We start from the raw sequence: 22,214 nt of genomic DNA on the forward strand, positions 1-22,214 counted from the left end.
TATGGAGAACAGTATGGAGGTTCCTTAAAAAACTAAAAATAGAATTACCATATGATCCAGCAATCCCACTACTGGACATATACCCAGACAGAACCATAATTCAAAAAGACACATGCACCCAAATGTTCATTGCAGCACTATTTACAATAGCCAGGTCATGGAAACAACCTAAGTGTCCACTGACAGATGAATGGATAAAGAAGTTGTGGCACATAGATACAATGGAATATTACTCAGCCATAAAAAGGAACGAAATTGGGTCATTTGTTGAGACGTGGATGGATCTAGAGACTGTCATACAGAGTGAAGTAAGTCAGAAAGAGATAAACAAATATCGTATATTAACGCATATATGTGGAACCTAGAAAAATGGTACAGATGAACTGGTTTGCTAGGCAGAAATTGAGACACAGATGTAGAGAACAAACGTATGGACACCAAGGGGGAAAAGCTGTGGGTGGTGGTGGTGGTGGTGTGCTGAATTGGCGATTGGGATTGACATGTATACACTGATGTGTATAAAATTGATGACTAATAAGAACTTGCTGTATAAAAATAAATAAATAAATAAATAAATAAATAAATAAATAAATAAGCAAAAAGATTAAAAAATACATACCGTGCCAACAGCAACCAAAAGAGAGTTTCAGTGGCTATATTAATATTACACAAAATAGACTTTAAGAAAAAAATAGTTGATAAAGAAGGGTATTTTAAATGGTAAAAGCAATGAACCATCAAAAAAAAAAAATAACAGTTATAAACATATGGCACTTAACCACAGAGCCCCAAAATGTGTGAAGCAAAAACTTAGAACTGAAGGGAGAATAGATAATTCAACAATAGTGGTTGGAATCTTCAACACTGTACTTTCAATAACAGATAGAACAACTAGGCAGAAGAATAACAAGGAAGTAAAAGACTTGAACAACACTATGAACCGACTAGACCTAACAGACATCTATTGAGCACTCGAACCAACAGTAGCACAATAGACATTCTTCTCAAGCACAGATGAAGCATTCTTAGGATAGACCTTAAAACAAGCCGCAATAAATTTTAAAAGATTGATATCATAAAAGATTGATATCATAAAAAGTATTTTCCAATCACAATGAAGTGAAATTAGAAATGAATAAAAAAAGAAATTTGGGAAGTTCATAAATATTTAGAAATAGAACAACATACTACTAAAGAATCAATGATAAAATATCCTTATATGAAAAAAAAGGAATCAATGAGTCAAAGAAGAAATCACAGGGAAATAAGAAAATATTTTGAGATGAATGAAAACAAAACACAGCATACCAAAACACACTGGATGCTGCTAAAGCAGTGCATAGGAGACAATTTACAGCTATAAATGCCTACATTAAAAAAAGAAAGAAGATTTCAAATCAGTAACTTCACCTTCTACCTGAGACACTAGAAAAAGAAGAGCACACTAAACCTACATACAGCAAGCAGATGGAAGGACATAATAAAGATTAGAGGAGGAATAAACAGACTGAGAAGAGAAAAACAATAGAGAAAATCAACAAAAACAAAAGTTGGTTATTTGAAAAGATGAATAAAATTGATAAACCTTTGGCTAAGGTTACCAAGAAAAAAAAAGAGAGAAGACTGAAGTTACTAAGATCAGGAATGAAAGAGTGTTACTACCAACTTTACAGAAATAAGATGGTAAGGGAATACTATGAATAATTGTATAACAAATTCAATAACCTAGGTGAAATGGACAAATTTCTAGAAAGACACAAACTACTGAAATGGACTCAAGAAGGATTAGAAGATCTAATAAAACTATAACAAGTAAAGAGGTTGAATTAATAAAAAATTAAAATATATAATTTCTACAAAGAAAAGCTCAGGACTAGATGGCCTCACTATTGAATTCCACCAGTGCTTCAAGAAGAATTTTTCTGTAAACACCAATCCTTCATTTCAACAGCATAGTCGAGAACACTTCCCAACTCATTCTATGAGGACAGTATTACCCTGATACCAAAACCAGATATCACAAGAAAACAAAATTACAGACCAATCTCCCTTATGAAAATATACATACAAATTCTCAACAAAATACTAATGAACCTAATCCAGCAACATATAAAAACGATTATACACCATGACCAAGTGGGGTTTATCCCAAGAATGCAAGATTGGTTTAACATTCAAAAAATCAATCAATGCAATACACCATATTAATAGAACAAAGCACAAAAAAGTCACGTAGTCATCTCAGTAGACACAGAAAAAGCATTTGACAAAATCCAACACTCTTTCATGACAAAAAAATCTCAACAAACTAGGAATAGAAGGAAACCTACTCCAAAATAATTAAAGCAATATTAAAAAAGAACAAAGCTGGAATAAAAGTAAGTTGTAGCTTATTTCAAAGCTACAATAATAAAGACAGTATGATACTGGCATAAGGATAGACATATGGATCAATGAAATAGAATTGAGAGTACAGAAATAGACTCATACATCTATGGTCAGTTGATTTCCCACAAGGGTGCCAAGACAATTCAATGGAGAAAGAATAGCCTTTCAATAAATGCTGCTGAGGCAACTGGATATACACATGCAGAAGAATGAAACTGAACACCTCTCTCATATGATATACAAAAAGTAAGCTGAACATGGATCAAAGACCTACATGTAAGAGCTAAAACCATCCCACTCTTAGAAGAAAGGCAAAAATCTTTATGACTTTGGATTAAGCACTGGTTTCTTAGATATGACATCAAAAGCACAAGTGACAAGAGAAAAAATGTATACATTTGACTTCATCAAAATTAAAATCTTGTATTTGAAAGGACACTATCAAGAAAGTGAGAAGACAACTTATAGAGTGAGAAAAATATATGTAAATCATAAATGTTATAAGGGACTTATATCCAGAAAATACAAAGGACTTTTACAACTCAACAATAAAAAGACTATTAACATAACCAAAGAATGGCAAAGGATTTAAATTCATATTTCTCAAACAAGATATACAAATGGCCAATATGGACATGAAAACATGTTCAAAATTGTTAGCTATTAGGGAAATCAAAACCACAATGAGATACCACTCCATACTCACTAGAATGGCTATAATTTTGTAAATAAATAAATAAATAAAGTTGATGAGGATCTGGAGAAATTGGAACCCTCATACTTTGCTGATGGGCATATAAAATTGTGTAGCCATTGTAGTAAACAGTCTGGCAGTTGCTCTAAAAGTTAAACATACAGTTAACATATGACCCAGCAATTCCACTCCTAGGTCTATACCCAAAAGAATTGAAAATGTATGTCCACTCAAAAACTTGTACATGATTGTTCATAGTAGCATTATTCTTACTAGCCCAAAAGTGGAAACAGCATCATCAACTGATGATGAATGGATAAACAAAGTGTGGTCTATTCATACAAAGGACTATTATTCAGCCATAAAAAGGAATGAAGGAATAAAGTCCATGCTACCACATGGATAAATCATGAAAATATGCTAGGTGAAAGAAGCTAAATGCAAAAGGCCACATACTGTAAGATTCTATTTATATGAAATGTCCAAAATAGGCAAACTGATAGAAATAGAAAGTAGATTAGTAATTGCCAAAACCTGGAAGGAGGAGGGAGTAGGGAGTGACTACTAATGGGTACAGAGTTTCTTTTTGGGGTGATAAAAATGTTCCAGAAACATACAGTGTATGGTTGCACAATCTTGTGAATATACTAAATATACTAAAACCCACTTAATTGTACATTTTTAAAGGATGATTTTGTTGTACGTAAATTATATCTCAATTAAAATTTTTAAAAATAAGAATAATTAGGACAAAGATGATAATTAAGCTGCCAAGTGAGAATTTGAAAAAAATTTTTGGATAGTTAATTAAAGCAAGTAATATGAGTGTCCCACTAGTGCAGTTGCTGAGGGAGATGCCCCATTCATATTCCCCTTTAAAAGAACCTGCAACAGAGAGCACAGCAGATTGAATGACTCCATCTCCCGACCTTTGGATCCAGGCTTCCTCTGGGGCTGTTGTCTGCCAATGACTGAGCATGGCAAGGGTAGGAACTGAGCCATTCCTGGGGATGAGATTCCTCCCATGGGCAACTTCTGCTTAGAACTCCCCATTGGCCTGGCAGAGATTTTCTCCAAACTATGCTGCAATCTATCACTCCTCCTGTTCACTCCTTCTTTCCTCTCTCCCTTCTCAGAGCAGGGTAGTGAAAGGCTCTCCCTGCCTACTCCTTGTCCCACCCTTTATCCTTCACAGCTGTTTCCCCTGAAAAATCTTTTGCTCATTTAATCTTGGCATATGCTTCTTGGAGGGCAGGAACTGACTCACTAAGGTATATATAAGAATGACTCTAGCACAAGACTTGAAGAATGTGGCTGAAAAGTCCTGGTAGGACTGAATGTGTCTGCTCTCTAGCAAAAAAGAGTGTGGGGACATCATTACTCCTTGCACCCCCAGGATTCCAAAATCAGATTTTGTAACACATTTCATTCACTTGTACTAAACAGCTGTATAAAGAACTTACACAAACAAATTCTCCCCAAGGTGTCTTATTTGAAGAACAATATGTATTTGAGTGAAGGAGTTCTGAAATGTTTGGGAAAAATCAGTTTCACACAACTACTATATTTTAAAATAACCAATATAGGCATTGCTTGAGGCCACACACACTGAAAGTGTAAATCAGATGTGGCTTAAAAGTCTAAAGTTTTGTTGTGGATCACAACAAAATAGTGAATCATGAAATCAATTTTGTGGGTCAAGACAGCAAGTGGGTTTTTTGTTTAAGAATAGAATAAATCAGAAGATACATACATAGTAAAGGTAAGTATAGTTTCATGAAACTTGTTTTAGATATATGTGTGTGTGTGTGTGTATTTGTGTACATGTTTATACACATTAACTAGGTTTGGATATAAAATGTATTTTTGTTGTAGGTTGCAATCAAAAAAGGTTGAAAGTTACAATCTAAGGGATACACAGTGAAGCTGGCAAGGTTAGGATTCATGATAAAGATATTTAGCAACATTCTCCAAGGTAGGAACAGAATTTCTAATTCCCCAGAGCCTCATGAAGGGGGTATGCTTTTGAGTGGTAATGTCCAAGCAAGGGTGAGTCACATCACACTTTCTGGAAGCATGAGTCCAAAATCAAATTCATAACCTGGATAAGAGCTGGAGATTACCTCGCCTGGGCCAGGTACATCTCGGAGTTATAAAATGTACAATATGACTGCCAGGTACAATCACAGTAAATATGATAAACAAAATCTCACTCATCATACTTAGTCTCTCCAGGCTAACACAGTCTATCCCAAGTCTATTCCTGAAAATATCATTGCTGCTGGCCCAAGACAAAGAACATCTCTAGAAGGCTTGTTTACAGACTCTTGACCCAACGCTAGAGCTAATCCTGTAGTTTTGTCTCATTACAGTCACATCTCATGGAAGTCAGTCCCCGCCTCCACACACACCTAAAAAGGCCAGATTTGGGCCATGGAGGCTGGAAGCCTAAAGGAAAGAGTTACAGAGAAGTGAGGAATGCTGGAAAGAGTAATTTGTTTGCAAAACTAGATTCCACACAGAATTGAAAAGGAAAAGAAAAAAATCAATAAGGCATTGAAACATGAATTTCAGTATTCTGACCCCCAAAATGCAACGAAGAAACCTAACATTGAGAAGAATCATGGGGCTGTCTAATCTTAAAGATGAAAGAAACCCTAAAGGTCTCCGAGATGCTTCTCAAATTTGAGATATATGTACCCTCAGGGATAGATGTAGATGAGCTAAGGGATAGAAAACACAAGAAAAACGTGTGGAAGGGTCATATTATTTCATTGAATCTACAGTACCATGGATTGTAAGATGCACTGTTATTTTTGAACCACTGAAAGAAGAGAAAAAATGCTGCAATGAGTCAATGTGTTCTTTTCACTTAAAATACTTTAATCTTATTTTAGAGATCTTTTGGATTAGATATAAATTTTATCATATACCATTCTTGAAGGAAAATTTTAACTATACAAGTTGATTATACATAAAAGGAAAAATTATGGGCAAAATAAATTGACTAAGACATTCTAAAATTTCTTCAAATTCAGTGTCACTCTTCTGAATTACTTTTCAATATAGACTTTGACGTTCACAGATATGAGCCTTTGAGTCATCAGGATGCAGCCTCTTTTAGAGGAGTGCTCTGCTATCATCTCCAGGACTCTCTTCCAAGCTGCCAACCCCTCCTGCAAGTCTTGATGCTGTCATTCTACTGAACTTAGTAAGAGGTGTCATTGGCGGGTTTTTAGACAACAACCAGATTCACATTCCTTCCTCAAGTATTCCTTAGTTGGTTTGTTGACAGAAATTTTAAGGGGCTGCTGTTGTCCAGTCACACCACCAGCAATTCTTTTACTGTGCAGATACATGTCTGAAAACTGTATCAAGACCTAACATAACTTGGAAGGTTACGTAGGGTTCCTGGTCATCTGTTCCACATGGCCGTACATCGCTCATTCATCAGTTCAGCTGTCATCTGTCTGTGGGAGAGTGTGTGTGCACACACACAGTAACATCACTGAGTTCAATCTCATTCTCATATGAGATTGGGTTTAAACTCATACACTAATACTGCATTCATTTCCTATTTCTGCATAACAAACTACTACAAAATTATCATCTTAAAACCACACCCTTTTATTATCACACAGTTCCGGAGACCAGAAGTTTATTATGGCATTTGTCAGATGGATTTACTGCTTAGGACCTCAAAAGACCAAAATCATGGTGTTGATAGAACTGCATTCCCTTCTGGAGGTTCTGGGGAAGAATCAAGCTCATTCAGGTTGTTGGAAGAATTCAATTCATTATAGTTGTAGCACGGACCTCCTGGTTTCCTTGACACATGGCCCTCTGAATATTTAAGCCAGCAATATGTGTTGAATCCTGTTCATGCTTCAAATCTCTCTGACTTCCCCCTTCTGTTGTATCTCTCTAACTTCCTATTTGGTCCTCAACTGGGAGAAAGCTCTGTATTCAAGGACTTGTGATTACATTGGGTCCACCTAGTTAATCCCAGAATAATCTCCCTATTTTAACATCAACTGATTAACAACCTTAATTACATCTGCAAAGTCTCTTTGGCCATGTAATGTAATGTATTCACGAGTATGACAACAGAGGGTGAAGGTAGTGGCGGCCGAAATTCTGTCTACCACCTTTAGTTTGACTTTGTCATTTAAAATTGAATATGGTGGCAAGTTTTAACCATCTGATGTTATGCATGGCCTCATGTTGAAATGCTACACTTTGTCATCTATGCTCTTGAGGATGATCAATTTAGCACACTTGGCATTGACAGGCATGTCAGAAGACACTGGAATTTTCTCAGCATTTCTTATATGACTAAATTCAGTTTCCTTTTTTCCTCAATTGAATCCCTTGTCACTGGAATTTAAGCAGCTTCCAAAACATTGGAAGTTTTTGACAAATTAATATTCTATACTTTAATAACAGTTCTGCATCATGCATGAATTTGGTTACACTGGCCTCTTATTGTTTTGAAATTTCTTTCATTTGTTGTGAGTACTTTGTCAATTTTTCCTGTCTTTGGTGGCATCACTTGGCATGTAGTAAATGATCCTTTAGCATGTATTTTAGTAACAAAATATAGCACAGCTTCGTCTCCTTGTGAGTTTCTTCCTTGGTTTTAGCTTTGCAAGAACATATAGACATGTGGCCAGGTTTCTAACAATAAACATTTTCATCACTAGTATCAAATTTACATTTCACTTCTTGTTTCCATGTTTTTCTGCAAAATGATACTTTTCATTTCAATGCTAAATCATAGTATAATCTTGTTGAAGACATTAAATAGCATCTAACTCAACTAAGGCCATGGTCTTAATAGAATGAGCATTAGATGCCTAAGAGAATTGTTTCCAGACATAAGCCTGCAGGAGCAGAGGTAGTACTGCCAGAAGTGCTGCAAATGTGTGCAAGTTACTTACCTCTCTGAGCCTCAGGATCCTCATTTGTAAAATAAGGACAATAACATGTAACTCATTGGGCATTTGTGAGACTAAGACAACGTAAGTGTGATGGATACTAGACTTTCAGTGACAGTTAATTCTCTTTGCCTAATTAAATTAGATATCACTATAATGCACAATAGTGGATGCACAGAATCACAGCTTCCTGGAACTTTGTTGCTGGAAGAGCCATTTAGTAGACATTATCTATTTTATCTTCCTCATATTTTTTTTTGATTTGAATTTTATTGTATTTTTTTTTTATACTGCAGGTTCTTATTAGTTATCTATTTTATACATATCAGTGTATACATGTCAATCCCAATCTCCCAGTTCATCCCACCCTCCCTCACCCCCAGCTTTCACCGCTTGGGGTCCAAACACTTGTTCTCTATATCTGTGTCTCTATTTCTGCCTTGCAAACAGGTTCATCTGTACCATTTTTCTAGATTCCACATGTATCTTCCTCATTTAATAACTGAGTGTATTAGTCTCCTAGGGATGCCATAACAAAGTGCTACAAACTTGGTGGCTTACAACAGAAATGTATTCTCTCATAATTCTGGAGGCCAGAAGACCGAAATCAAGGTGTTGGCAGGGCCATGCTCCCTCCGAAGGCTCTAGGGAGACTCTTTCATTGGTTTTTTCAGGTTCTGATGGCTCCTGGTGTTCTTGGGCTTGTACTTATCACTCCAATATCTGCCTCTGTCTTCACATGGTCTTCTCCTTTGTGTCACTGTATGTCCTCTCCTCTTCTTATGAGGACACCAGTCATTGGATTTACTGCCCATGGGGAAAATCCAACATGTATATCCAGCATGATTTCATCTCAAGATCCTTAACTAACTGCATCTGCAAAGACCTTATTTCCAAACAAGGTCCCAGTCTAAGGTTTCAGATAGTCACGAATTTTGAGGGGACACTATTCAACCCACTACACTGGGGAAACAAGTTTTACTGAAATAACATTTAAAATCAAACAAATTTGTAACTTTGAATATTTCTATTTGAGCGTTAAAGATCTTATATTTTCTCTCTCTATATTCTCAGCAGTAGCTTGTAAAAACATGCATTTTTGGTTTCACAAGATATGAGTGTTAACTGAAGACAGTAAGCTGAATAGCAAGCAAAGGACAAGCAGATGTAATATTTTAAAATAGTGTACAACATACAGTTCATACAAATTCTTTAACTGCCCCACCCCTGGGAATTTCTCACTGGCCATGTTTTCCCACAAGTTTCAGCCTCTACCCATATTGCTCAGTTCCACGGGTTCTTTGTTTGCCTCTCCTTATTCCTTCATTTTTTCTTGAATTCTCTTCTTCTTGGACTCCTTTTAAATTCAAACCCCTGTATTAGTTTCCTGTCATTGTTGTAACACATTACCACAAACTTAAGTGACTTTAAACAGCACAAAGGTATTATCTTACAATTCTCTAGGGGAGAATTCCTTTCCTTGCCTTTTCCAACTTTTAGACATTGCCCACATTCCTTGGCTCATGTCTCCATTCCTCCACCTTCAAAGCCAGCAATGACAGGTTGAGTCTTTCTCAAACTGCATCACACTGACCTCTGCTGCTTTTTTTCTCTCTTTTATTTATTATTTTTATACAGCAGGTTCTTATTAGTTATCTATTCTATACATATCAGTGCATATATGTCAATCCCAATCTCCCAGTTCATCCCACCACCACCCCCCCACCCCCGCTTTCCCCCCTTGGTGTCCATACATTTGCTCTCTACATCTGTGTCTCCACCCCTGCCCTGCAAACTGGTTCATCTGTACCATTTTTCTAGATTCCATGTATATGCATTAATATATATTTGTTTTTCTGTTTCTGACTTACTTCACTCTGTATGACAGTCTCTAGGTCCATCCACGTCTCTACAAATGACCCAGTTTCATTCTTTTTTATGGCTGAGTAATATTCCATTGTATATATGTACCACAGCTTCTTTATCCATTTGTCTGTCAATGGGCATTTAGGTTGCTTCCATGACCTGGAGATTGTAAATAGTGCTGCAGTAAACATTGGGGTGCATGTGTCTTTTTGAATTATGGTTTTCTCTGGGTAGATGCCCAGTAGTGGGATTGCTGGGTCATATGGTAGTTCTATTTTTAGTTTTTTAAGGAACCTCCATACTGTTCTCCATAGTGGCTGTGTCAATTTACATTCCCACCAACAGTGCAAGAGGGTTCCCTTTTCTCCACACCCTCTCCAGCATTTGTTGTTTGTAGATTTTCTGAGGATGCCCATTCTAACTGGTGTGAGGTGATACCTCATTGTAGTTTTGATTTGCATTTCTCTAATAATTAGTGATGTTGAGCAGCTTTTCATGTGCTTCTTGGCCATCTGTATGTCTTCTCTGGAGAAATGTCTATTTAGGTCTTCTGCCCATTTTTGGATTGGGTTGTTTGCTTTTTTAATATTGAGCTGCATGAGCTGTTTATATACTTTGGAGATTAATCCTTTGTCCATTGATTTGTTTGCAAATATTTTCTCCCATTCTGAGGGTTGTCTTTTCGTCTTGTTTGTGGTTTCCTTTGCCGTGCAAAAGCTTTTAAGTTTCATTAGGTCCCATTTGTTTATTTTTGTTTTTATTTCCATTACTCTAGGGGGTGGATCAAAAAAGATCTTGCTGTGATTTATGTAAAGAGTGTTCTTCCTATGTTTTCCTCTAAAAGTTTTATAGTGTCCGGTCTTACATTTAGGTCTCTAATCCATTTTGAGTTTGTTTCTGTGTATGGTGTTAAGAAGTGTTCTAATTTCATTCTTCTACATGTAGCTGTCCAATTTTCCCAGCACCACTTATTGAAGAGACTGTCTTTTCTCCATTGTATATCCTTGCCTCCTTTGTCATAGATTAGTTGACCATAGGTGCGTGGGTTTATCTCTGGGCTTTCTATCCTGTTCCATTGATCTATATTTCTGTTTTTGTGCCAGTACCATACTGTCTTGATTACTGTAGCTTTGTAGTATAGTCTGAAGTCAGGGAGTCTGATTTCTCCAGCTCCGTTTTTTTCCCTCAAGATTGCTTTGGCTATTCAGGGCCTTTTGTGTCTCCATACAAAATTTTAAGATTTTTTTGTTCTAGTTCTGTAAAAAATGTCATTGGTAATTTGATAGGGATTGCATTGAATCTGTAGATTGCTTTGGGTAGTATAGTCATTTTCACAATATTGATTCTTCCAATCCAAGAACATGGTATGTCTCTCCATCTGTCTGTGTCATCTTTGATTTCTTTCATCAGTGTCTTAACAGGTCTTTTGTCTCCTTAGGTAGGTTTATTGCCAGGTATTTTATTCTTTTTGTTGCAGTGGTGAATGGTATTGTTTCCTTGGATTTCTCTTTCTGATCTTTCGTTGTTAGTATATAGGAATGCAAGAGATTTCTGTGCATTAATTTTGTATCCTGCAACTTTACCAAATTCACTGATTAGCTCTAGTAGTTTTCTGGTGGTATCTTTAGGATTCTCTATGTATAGTATCATGTCATCTGTAAACAGTGAAAGTTTTACTTCTTCATTTCCAGTTTGTATTCCTTTCATTTCTTTTTCTTCCCTGATTGCCATGGCTAGTGACCTCTGTTTCTGTCACCACATCTCCATTTATAAGGACCCTTCTGATTACATTGGACCCATCCAGATAATCCAGGATGATCTCCCCATCTCAAGATTCTTAATCAGATATGCAAAGTCCCTTTTGCCATGATTCCACAGATTAGGACCTGGATATCTTTGAGGGGGCATTACTCTGCCTACCATATACCCTCATCTTATCAAACAGAACATTTTAGCTCTCCACCCTCCAGGCTGACCTGCATGCTGAAAGACTCATTAAACAGAGATTCTTACCCTTTATTTAACTGCTCTGAGATTTCTAGCTTTATTTTTCTCCTCCCCTTCTAGTCATACCAAATGAAAAATATAGTAAGAAGATGGTTTTTTAAAAAAGATTGTTTCCCTCTGAAATAAATTTTCTCCCCTCAACTCCCTTACTCCCAAAATGTTGAAATGGTTACAGTGCTTGGGTTTTAAACAATATATATTTCCATTATATTCCATTAAATGATTATGTGAAAATTCCCTTTAGTCAGTTGTTACCTTCTAGAAATTACAGACATTTGGCTTTTTTTTTTCTTTCTTCCTTTTTTTTTTTTTTAAGCCTTAAGTAGCAGTGCTGAGAAAGTGCAATTTCCAAAGCATCCATATTTATACCTAGGAGATACATCAATAGAATCTGGCCAAATATATTTTAAAATAAATAAAAATTTCTAACTCTTAAGATGTCCATAAATGTTCTTTTTCATTTCTAAGTACATATGATCATTCAGACTCCCTATTCCCATTGAGAACAGAAAGAGGTTTATTAAAGCTTGAATAAGAGATTCAAGAAAGTTTATTCTGGTCGCTTCACTAAATATTATTAAATTAGGCTTCACAGGAAAGGTCCTAGAGTGAGATCTGAAAAGAGGGAGAGTCGAATGGATCAGACAAGATCTTTATTTTTTTTAAAGTCAGTATTGACAACGCAAGAGGATTGTAAATAATAAATGCATCAACAGTATTATATTCTGCAAAAGAGAGGCACATGTCTATTTCTAAACTGTTCTGATTCTGGAAAAAACTGGAATATCATGTTCCATTCTAAGCTGGGGCACGTCCAGGGCAGAATAAAAAGGGTGGTGAAGAGTCTGGGGACCATGAAATATAAAAATAGTCTAAAAATAGCAGTTGCTGACTTGGAAAAGTTAAGGATAGTGGATCCATTCAGTCTACCAGAACTGAACCACTGCCATGTGGGTAAGGCAGTAGACTTAATCCTTGGTGGCTTTAGCTTGTCATCCTCTGGTCCTTCTTCCACACTACTGCCCAGAGGATTTTTCAAGACAAATCTTAATATTTCACTATCTGTTGCTACTCCCCCGTGAGCAAGCAGGCATGTAGCCAGTCTCCAGGCCAATTAAGAGGGTCTGAGCGTCTGAGGACCAGATAGGACCCAAACCCCCATGAGATGGCATTCAGGGGAGCTGGATGCCCTCAGAAGGAGTTAGGGGCCATCACCATCAATTATGATGACCCTTGTGACAACAGATCACAGCCCTAATTAAAGATTCTGAAACATGCCATGTTTTCTCTCCCACCTCTATGCTTCTGTTTACGATGTTTCCTCACCCTGGAAGGTAGTCATGTCACTAACTTCTCATCATTCTACAGGACCTAAATGAAGTTTTACCATGTCTGAAAGCTTTCCCGGAGGATCATCTTCCAGTTTTCCCCAGATAAGTTGGGTGCCCCTTCCTCTATATTAAAATACCACCTTGCACAAACCTTTTACAGAAAGTATTGAATTGCTTTGCCGTCACTGATGTACTTGACAGCAGGACATATGAGCCTAATCTGGGACACATTTGTTTATGAGGGGGCGTTTATTTGTATAAGCTGATGTGCATGGAGGGGGAGGGACTGGGAGGAGGAGGTCTTGAGCATCTGAGTCTGCTGGCTAAGATGGAAGAAAGGTGGGGAAATCAAAAGAACAACTTAGTGGCTAGCTCTCAATCTGGGAACTGGTTCCTAAGCCTGGCCCCATGGACTAAGTCCGAGTCCTGTGGAGAAAGAAAGGCTTTAGGAACTAAAAGACTTGTTAAAAAAAATGAGGTACATGCAGGACTGATTAGGGGTCAGGCAACAAACTATAGCACATGGTAGGGAAAGTGAACCTTCTTTCCACTTCTGCACTGACTACCGAGCCCTGCTTGGATTTGGAAAGGCCACCAGTGCATCTGAGACAGTGCCCGGGGAGCTGTGGCACAGCAGTGGTGAGGAGTCCAGTTATGCCCATGGGAATTCTGCAGTGGGCCAGGAAGCCCATGTCCAGCAGATGCTGCTCTGCCATGTTTAGAGGAAGATGACTTAGGAACACTTGGAAGAAATGATGAGTGAGCAATAAAAAAATTTTTTTTAATCTTGGGGATTCCCAGAGCTACTTCAAGAGTGACTTTTGCAAAGGGCCTGGGTTCTTACACTACAAGGGAGAAATGACCAAGCAGCCAAGTATAGATTATCACTGTTACCGTGACTCTATTTATAGCCATGGTCTGGAGGCCTGGTGAAATCCAGGTATGGTTATATTATATTCTTAACCCACTCCAACCCCTGTTCATTGGCCTTGAGATCCTTGAGGGCAGAGACTGCTGATTAAAAAAAAAAATCTCTGTAGCCCTATTACCTATCAGAGAGTAGGTACTCATCATATGGCTGTTGAATGAAGTAATAAAATTAATGAAAGGATAACTATCTCCAAAGGACAAATTTAGGACAAAGAGGTGGAAGTTACAGAAATGCGATTCAACCTAAAATGCCTTTCTAACAATTAGAACTCCCTATCAGTAGAAAAAGCCCACCGTGACATAGTGAGAATCTTATCACTAGAAGAGTCATCAAGGATGTCCCAGAGGAGGTAAACACCACATGAAGAAAGACAGATCAAATCATTTCCAACTCTCAAATTGCTTGGTATTAATTATATGGAGACAAAGAGGAGACTGGCCATGACAAAAGGGTTAGCCGCATAAGACAGGAGGCAGAAATGATGAGTCAACAACAAAATTGGTTTTTAAAAAAGTCTTCAAGGACTGTCTATAAAAATCAGCAAGCTTTAAATCAAAGTTCATCAGAATTAAACTAATGCCCTGAAACATTGTTGCATGAAACCCTAGACATTATCTTCAAGAGCTATCCTACTAAAACTCTGAGTGATGTCCAGAGGACTAAGGTATCCAATGGACATTATCTATAGAGAAGATGTTAAGTTATGAAGATTAAAGGAAAGATTTATAACGTGTTGAGAGCAGGCTGTGAGTTGTAGACTCATAGCCTGTTTCAATGTCTCTTCCACGGCCACTGGCGAAGTAAATGCTAGAGCCACTTGTCTTTATTCCTTTAACTTCCAATAAATGACCAAAGGATCCCACATCTACATGAGGAAAATTACTAGACAATACAGGAAAGGTCTTCTGAAATAAATGGACATTCTACATAAAGGCCACAAATAGAATGATGGAGAGTACTATCTCATAATGTCAAAGTTCAAAGGCACTTTTCAAATGTCTCTTTAAAGAAAATCTGACCTTTCTTTCTTTCTTTCTTTCTTTTTTATTATCAGAAGTTTGCCAAGAGCAGTATGGGCCTTGGGTCATTTCGTTTTGACATGGAAGTTCTCTCAGTATTAAAAATAATGAAATATTTAACTCTGCATTGACCATGAGGACACATTCAGTAGTTAAAAAAAACCCAAAGAACAATATTAAAACATTAGGATTTCAAAGGAAGGATTTTCCCCCTCATATATGAGAGAGAGAACCTATACGAGGCCATAACTAGCTAAAGGACTAAGTACAGATAGATATTTTTAAATGTATTTCATATTATTTTACATGAAATTTTTAGGAAAATGGCTGAATACACCACTAGTAACTCTATGTATAAATCTTTTTTGGGTATAGATTAGCTGACATTAAACATAGATGTGAACATACATTTCTACGAAAACAAAAACCTCTTACAAAAGACCTCGTTTCCCATTTTAAGGTACAATTTACAAACAGTAAAATTTATGCTTTTTAAGCGCATAGTTCTGCAAGTTTTGACAAATGCAGTTGTATAACTGCCACCACAAGCAAGACGGAGAATGGTTCCTTCACCACTCAAAATTCCCCTGTACCCTCTCATAGTAAACCCTTCTCTCTATCTCCATACCCTGGCAACTACTGATCTGCTTTCTGTTCCTATAATTTTGCCTTTTCAAGAATGTTCTATAACTGGAATTAGAAACGGACTCTTTTAAATTTCATACACTTGATAAAAAGTGAAGCAACTAAAGTGCCCATTTTAATGTACTGATTTCTATTTTCTGAACTTAAAGGCAATAATAAGTACATAAAATCAAATTACCCTCAAATATTACATCTTGAAACAGGTATTACCCAAGGAGCCTTTTGAATATACAGATCTTTAGGACTTCACTTGCAACATATTGAATCAAAAGCACTCATGTGGGTCCTGAGAATTTAGTTTTTATTCAGTTCTCCAAGCTTGATTCTGATTGATCCAGCCAGATTGGGAAACAATCCAGCAGACATTCACTATATGAGATTAATTACCAGACTATAAATTATGTGTGGCAATGGGATCAAAATTCAGAGATTGGGAGGGTTTTATGCAGGTGATCTTGTCCTGAGATGTGGCTACCATTTACTGGCTGCAGGGCCTTGAACAAGTCACTTAAACTCACTGAACCTTGGCTTTCTCCTCTGTCACGCGTGGGTAATGATGCCTACTTCATCAGGTTATCTGGGGGGATTCAATGCATATAAAGCATTTAGAATAGTACCTGGCACACTCAGCATGGAATAAATGGAAGCTGCTTATCTAGCTGGTATTACCATCACTGGTATTGTCATCATTATCATCATCATGCTTTACTTGTCCTTCTCCATATTTCTGCATTTTGGTCAATTTCACTATTTTTTTTAGCCCTTCTTCTAGAGGTGACCAAAGTAAAGAGAATCCATTTTTGTAGTAACCAAACTATTATTCAGGGTAGTGCAAAGCTAACAGAAATTCACTGATTGTCCCCAACCCTTACGTTCACCCTGCTACAGCCTCAAAGATACCAATGGGGACAAAAATTGAATTACTAGAAACTCTTAGTCTTTTCCCCAAGGGGTATTGGTCAAACACAAGCAAACAAAAGGGAAGAAGACAAACGAGGGACCAGAATAAAGCAAAAAAAAAAAAAAGGTTATCTATGCAGTTATGGAATATCTAAAAATCGACTTTATTCATTAGCAGTGTTAGATGTATATACATGTATTTTTATGTATAGTTTTAATTTAAGCCCTGAAATACAGAAGAGTGATGATATTTGGCTGCACTTGCTGATCTAAAGAAAGAAAAACTCTTATCCTCAGAAATTATGCAATGCGGCCAACACCACGGATCGAAGATGAGGATTAAAGACAAAACTGAAACTCATAAGCCCTACCTGTTCTCAGCATCGGCACTGCACTTTGGGGACAGCAATTCAAAGGATTTGGTAAACTTCACCACCTGTCGCACAGAAAGACAATAAATCCAAGTCAGTTAAAGCCTTCTCACAGTTTAAAATATTCCAATAAACATTTTTCATCTTCATAATGACTATTACAATAATTGGAGATTAAAGAGAGATTTTAAGTGGAGAAATCCCGAGGGATAAGAGAAAGTTTTATCCTACATTTTGTACTTTATTTCTTACATGGCATATATTGCCCAAGTTTTAATACATTTCTCAATATGTATATATTTTTACAATAAGGTGCAAAAATCCTGTGGTGGTCGGGCAAAGGGACATCTCATTTGAAAATAATTTTTTTACTGCCCTTTTAATAACCCAGTCACCATCCACGGAGAACCTGGTAGAGACAAAACATCTTTCAAAAGGTTGCCCTCCATCAACCCCAGGTTCCTGAAATTACCTCCCCTGGCTTATCACTGTCCTCAGTGAATGTTTTTCTGTCACCTGCAAAGGGTAACGAAGAGGAAGACACTTAAGATCATCCCTAGTGTGGACACTTCCTCCCTTACCTGCCCAGTGAAACTGGCACAGTCAGTTCAAGATCCTGATCAAGACCTATTACACTGAAAGGTAATTTATAGGCACAGAAAACGCAAAGGCAGTTTTTCTTATTATTAGCTACTATTGAGTTCTTACTATAAACCAGGCCCTACATCAGAAGCTTCTTTGACTATTTAATTTCCCTATTACAACTCTATGAAGTGGGGATTTTTATCTTCAGTATATAGATGAGGAAACCAACCCATAACTTTTAAGAAACTTACACTGTTTCACACAACTAAATGGGGCCACTGGGATTGCGCAAGTCTGCATGACTCTAGAGTGTCAGTTTTTTCAACAACGCTAAAAATATTGAGTGGGAAAGGCACCATTTCTGGTCCTCTTTTGACAAGATATACCACATGATAGAAAAAGGAGGTCCTATACTGAAAGGAGTCATCTGAATGTCACTGGATGCTTCCAAGGCTGACATTTAGATTTGCCTTAGCCAGATGCAGTCATGCTTCAAAGACCGTTTAAATTAACCACTTATAAGGAATTGATGGGCACTTGAGAAAATGACTTGGGAACTGGGAATAGATTAAGTATTAAAACAGCTTTATCAGTGAGGTAATGAACCCATACTAAAAAAATGCAACATTAAGGAAAAGATAAAAGCCCATCACAAAGAAAACTGTGTGTGACTAGCAGGGCAGTGACAATAGCTCAACTAAAAGGAAATACCATTGACAAATATAGGACATATTTCATTTCATATTCTAATGTGAAATAAGCCTCTACAGAATTACTCATTGTGGCAAATTTTATTTTCCAGAGATGGCCACAGCAATATCTCCTATCCCACATTCTTCTCTACAATATGACCCTGCCACCTTCCTACCAAGTGGTAGGGTCTATGTTTCCTCCCCTTGAATCTAGGTGGGCTTCAGACCACTACAACAAATAGAATACATAGAAGAAAGGCTATGCGCCTTCTGAAGTTGTCATAAAAGGCAATGCAGCTTCTGCCTCATCTGACTGGAATACTTGTGCCTGGAGCCCTGAGTCACCACGTCATAAGTCCAACTACCTTGAGGACACTATGCTGAAAGGGAGCCAACCATACAGAGGAGTCACATGTAGATGCTCTGGTCAGCAGCTCCAGTCTTTAAGCCCTCCCAGCCCAGGTGCCAGACATGAAAGCAAACAAAAGGGAAAATCAAATCAAATCAAAAGATGATTCTAGTTCCCAGCCATTAAGTCACCCCTGATCTCCAACAGTGGTTCCAGATATCCTGGAAAGAGGTAAACCATCCTGGCTATTCCCTCTCCAAATTCCTGATCCACAGCATCAGGTTAAACCAACATGGTTGGTTTAAGCCTCTCAATGTTAGGCTTATTTGTTACACAGCAAAAGTAACTAGAACACTTATCTTAATTGAGAGCTTAAACAGAAACCAATCACTTAGAACACAGAAATCTTGACCTAGCTGCAATAATCTTGGGGTCTCACAAGGCCAACAAGCCACAAATAGACTCTTTGCTATCACCAAATAATAAATTCCTCAAACCATACCCTAAATAATTCTTAAAGTTAAAACAATAATAGGATAATAAGTAGAAGCATTTCATTTATGCTTGCAGAATGGGAAATTGTTACAGATTTTAAAAGAGAAAGTCATATCTCTACTTTGATCTCTCATCATTTGTGATTTCTTTCCATTATTTTGTTAGATGACAGTACATTCTTCTACTTTTTAATCATGTTTTAGGCTGTTGCTATGAACTGAATGTTTGTGTCCCCCCAAAATTCGTATGTTGAAACCCTAATCCTCAATGTGATGGTATTTGGAGATGGGGCCTTTGAGAGGTTATTAGGTTGTGAGGGTGCAGCCTCATAAGGGGATTAGTACTTTTAAAGGAGACAGAGAGAGCTTGCTTCTTCTTCTCTTCTCTGCTATGTGAGGATACAACGAGAACATGGCCATCTACAAACCAGGAAGGGTGGCCAAACCAAACACTGGATCTGCCAGTGTCTTGATCTTCGATTTCCCTTTCCCAGCCTCCAGAACTGGGAGAAATACATGTTTGTTATTTAAGCCACCCAGTCTATGATAATTTGCGATAGCAGCTCAAACTGACTAAGACAACCATATCCTACCATTTTACTGCAAATCTGTATGAGGCATTTTGCATACATTATGACCAATCCTTTATGTACGTATCGATGCTTACAACATCCTGGCAAGGTAGGTATTATTATCCCCATTTTCCTGAAAGAAAATGAAGGCTTAGAGGGGCTAAGTGGTTTCCTGGAAACCATATAACCAAAACGTTACAGAATTGGGATTTGAACCATGTCGGTCTGATTCCACAGCTTCTAATTTCCCCACTACTCACTGCTTTCATAAACATGAGCAAGTAGCATTGAAAGAGAAAATTATTTGGACATGACTCCTTCAGAGCCAGAATACTTAGATAAATTCTGCCTTTATTTATTAATTCTATGAATATTTATTGAGTACCTACTATATACCTGAATCTGAATAAACATAGACTAAAAGTAACTTGAAGTAAAACACTTGGCTTGATATAAAATAAATCAAGTTACCAATCAACTAATAATTGTTTTTGCATTTGGAAATCAAGAAGGATATAGCTTTTAATTTCCAGACTTGATAGATGAGATTAAACTCTCCAATATTACTAAGAATACTTTATTTGGCTTAATTTTCACTGCTGATTAGAATACTTTACAACTCTGAAAGGACAGATACTAATTTCTGAAAAACTGATATCCACTGGGTGGTAAAAGGGGGAGTAAACCCCTTTGGTGGGGTTTTTGAGGATCACTCTAACACGGCCACAGAGATTACACTCAGAAACGCATGTGAAATTAAAGGGTTTATTATATTCACAGGTCCTAGAGAGGGGGGCACAGTATGCCCAAAGGACCACAGAAAGTCACCCAAAGCTCAAAGTTTGGTCACTGCAGGCAGGTAGACAGCAGAGCAAGGACCCACGGGTAAGTGACTTTATAGAGGGTCATAGGTAGGGTAACTTGTGGCACTCAGGAAGCATTCCCCTTGGGTAATTTGAATGTGACTGGGTCTACATGGAAAGGAGACAAGGGGTAAAATGAGGAAGTCATCATGAGGCTTGTGGCTTGAGTACACATGTTGACGATGGGTACCCAGAAGTGGGCAATAACTAAGTAGAAGTTCAAAACAAGCAGGGCAAGTGCTGTCACTCAGGAAGCCACTGAGGCAACAAAGAACAGCTTGACATTACAAAAATGATTTTTGTCCTAGAGCAATGCAAATGAATTTTACCCAAGCAGAAATGTGAATGGCTTCTGTGCAGTAGAAAAGATAAGCCTATAATTACAATTTTATTGTCCTGGATGATTGTAAGCATTTTTAAACTCTAACCTAGCAATCTTGTGCCTGCATTCGTCCGGTGTCTGTTTTAGAACGGAATACTACCTTGCTGGCCTCTCTCATTAATGCGTTAACTACCTCTTTGATACTTGCTTGTTTTAGATTTGTGCAAGGGTTAGGTTTTTAACTTTTTGAAAACGGTTATTTGACACAACAAATATGTACTGAGTGTCTGTATGTGTCAAGTAGTGCAATAGGCACTGGGGCTACACAGTAAAAGTAAAAGAAAAAAAAAAAATCCCTGCATGCATGGAGCTTACTTTATGGTAGGGAGCTTAATTTGTCCTGGCTCATCAAAATTAGTGCTCCCTGGAATAAAAAGTGAACTTCTGCTCTCCATACCTTAAGAAATAAACCTGAAAAATATCTAGAGATTAAAAAAGAATAAAGATCTTTTAAGAATTAAAAAAAAAAACCCTCTGAGGGATAGAAGAAATGGAACAGAAAATCCTGAAATCTTAAAGCTATATAACTTACAGCTCTAGAATCACAAAGAGAATGGATAAGATAAACAAGTACCTCAGTGAAATGTCAGAATGTTTGAACTCTTGAAATGTAAGAGAGGACTTGTTAAAACTACCAAAAGGAAGAAATTCTTTTTTCTAAAATGTTTGAACTTTTTATTCTAACATAAATCACATGCTGAAAAGAAAAACAGGGTCAAATATTTTGTTTTATTTTATTTTTTGGTTTTAGTTTCTAAATTCCTTTTTAATGAGTAATGGGAAAGTCAAGGATTATGCATCTTTCAACTTTAGCACTCCATATCATGGAAAGTACTAGTTGTGTTCCCCAGTACACCAGCCCATGGTGTCCTGATCAAAGTCAGATACTAGATTCACGAACCACAGTGTTGACCTTGTGTGTAGGAAGAAGTAAGCTTACCCAAAGAAAGGTCTGGCCTTTGCCCTTGTCTCCTGGGAGGTAACCTCTAAGCCCTTGGAATCTCCAGCCTGGATAAAAATGTCTTTGTTTACCTGGGTGCCTTGGGCCAGTCAGATAGTAACAATGTAACTTAGAGTGGTGGCTTTGAGCCACACCAACAATGTGATTTAGGGTGGAGCCTTTGGGTCACATGCTATCAGTTGACCTCTGGAGGGCAGGGAGACTGAGGGCAGCTATGAGGGTGGCCA

At 37.4% G+C, this 22,214-nt stretch overlaps 1 protein-coding gene across 1 annotated transcript in view; it reads right to left on the minus strand.

Moving 5' to 3' along the window:
- The window catches only part of PDE11A (phosphodiesterase 11A), a 434,307-nt gene that overhangs the window by 228,551 nt on the left and 183,542 nt on the right, over positions 1-22,214 (minus strand). Inside the window, exon 5 of the mRNA XM_036858971.1 lies at positions 17,090-17,154. Within this exon, the coding sequence (XP_036714866.1) occupies positions 17,090-17,154 (65 nt within the window). The remainder of the gene's footprint in view (positions 1-17,089; positions 17,155-22,214) is intronic.

Source organism: Balaenoptera musculus, chromosome 7 (genome assembly GCF_009873245.2).
Source record: "Balaenoptera musculus isolate JJ_BM4_2016_0621 chromosome 7, mBalMus1.pri.v3, whole genome shotgun sequence".
Lineage (NCBI taxonomy): Eukaryota > Metazoa > Chordata > Mammalia > Artiodactyla > Balaenopteridae > Balaenoptera > Balaenoptera musculus.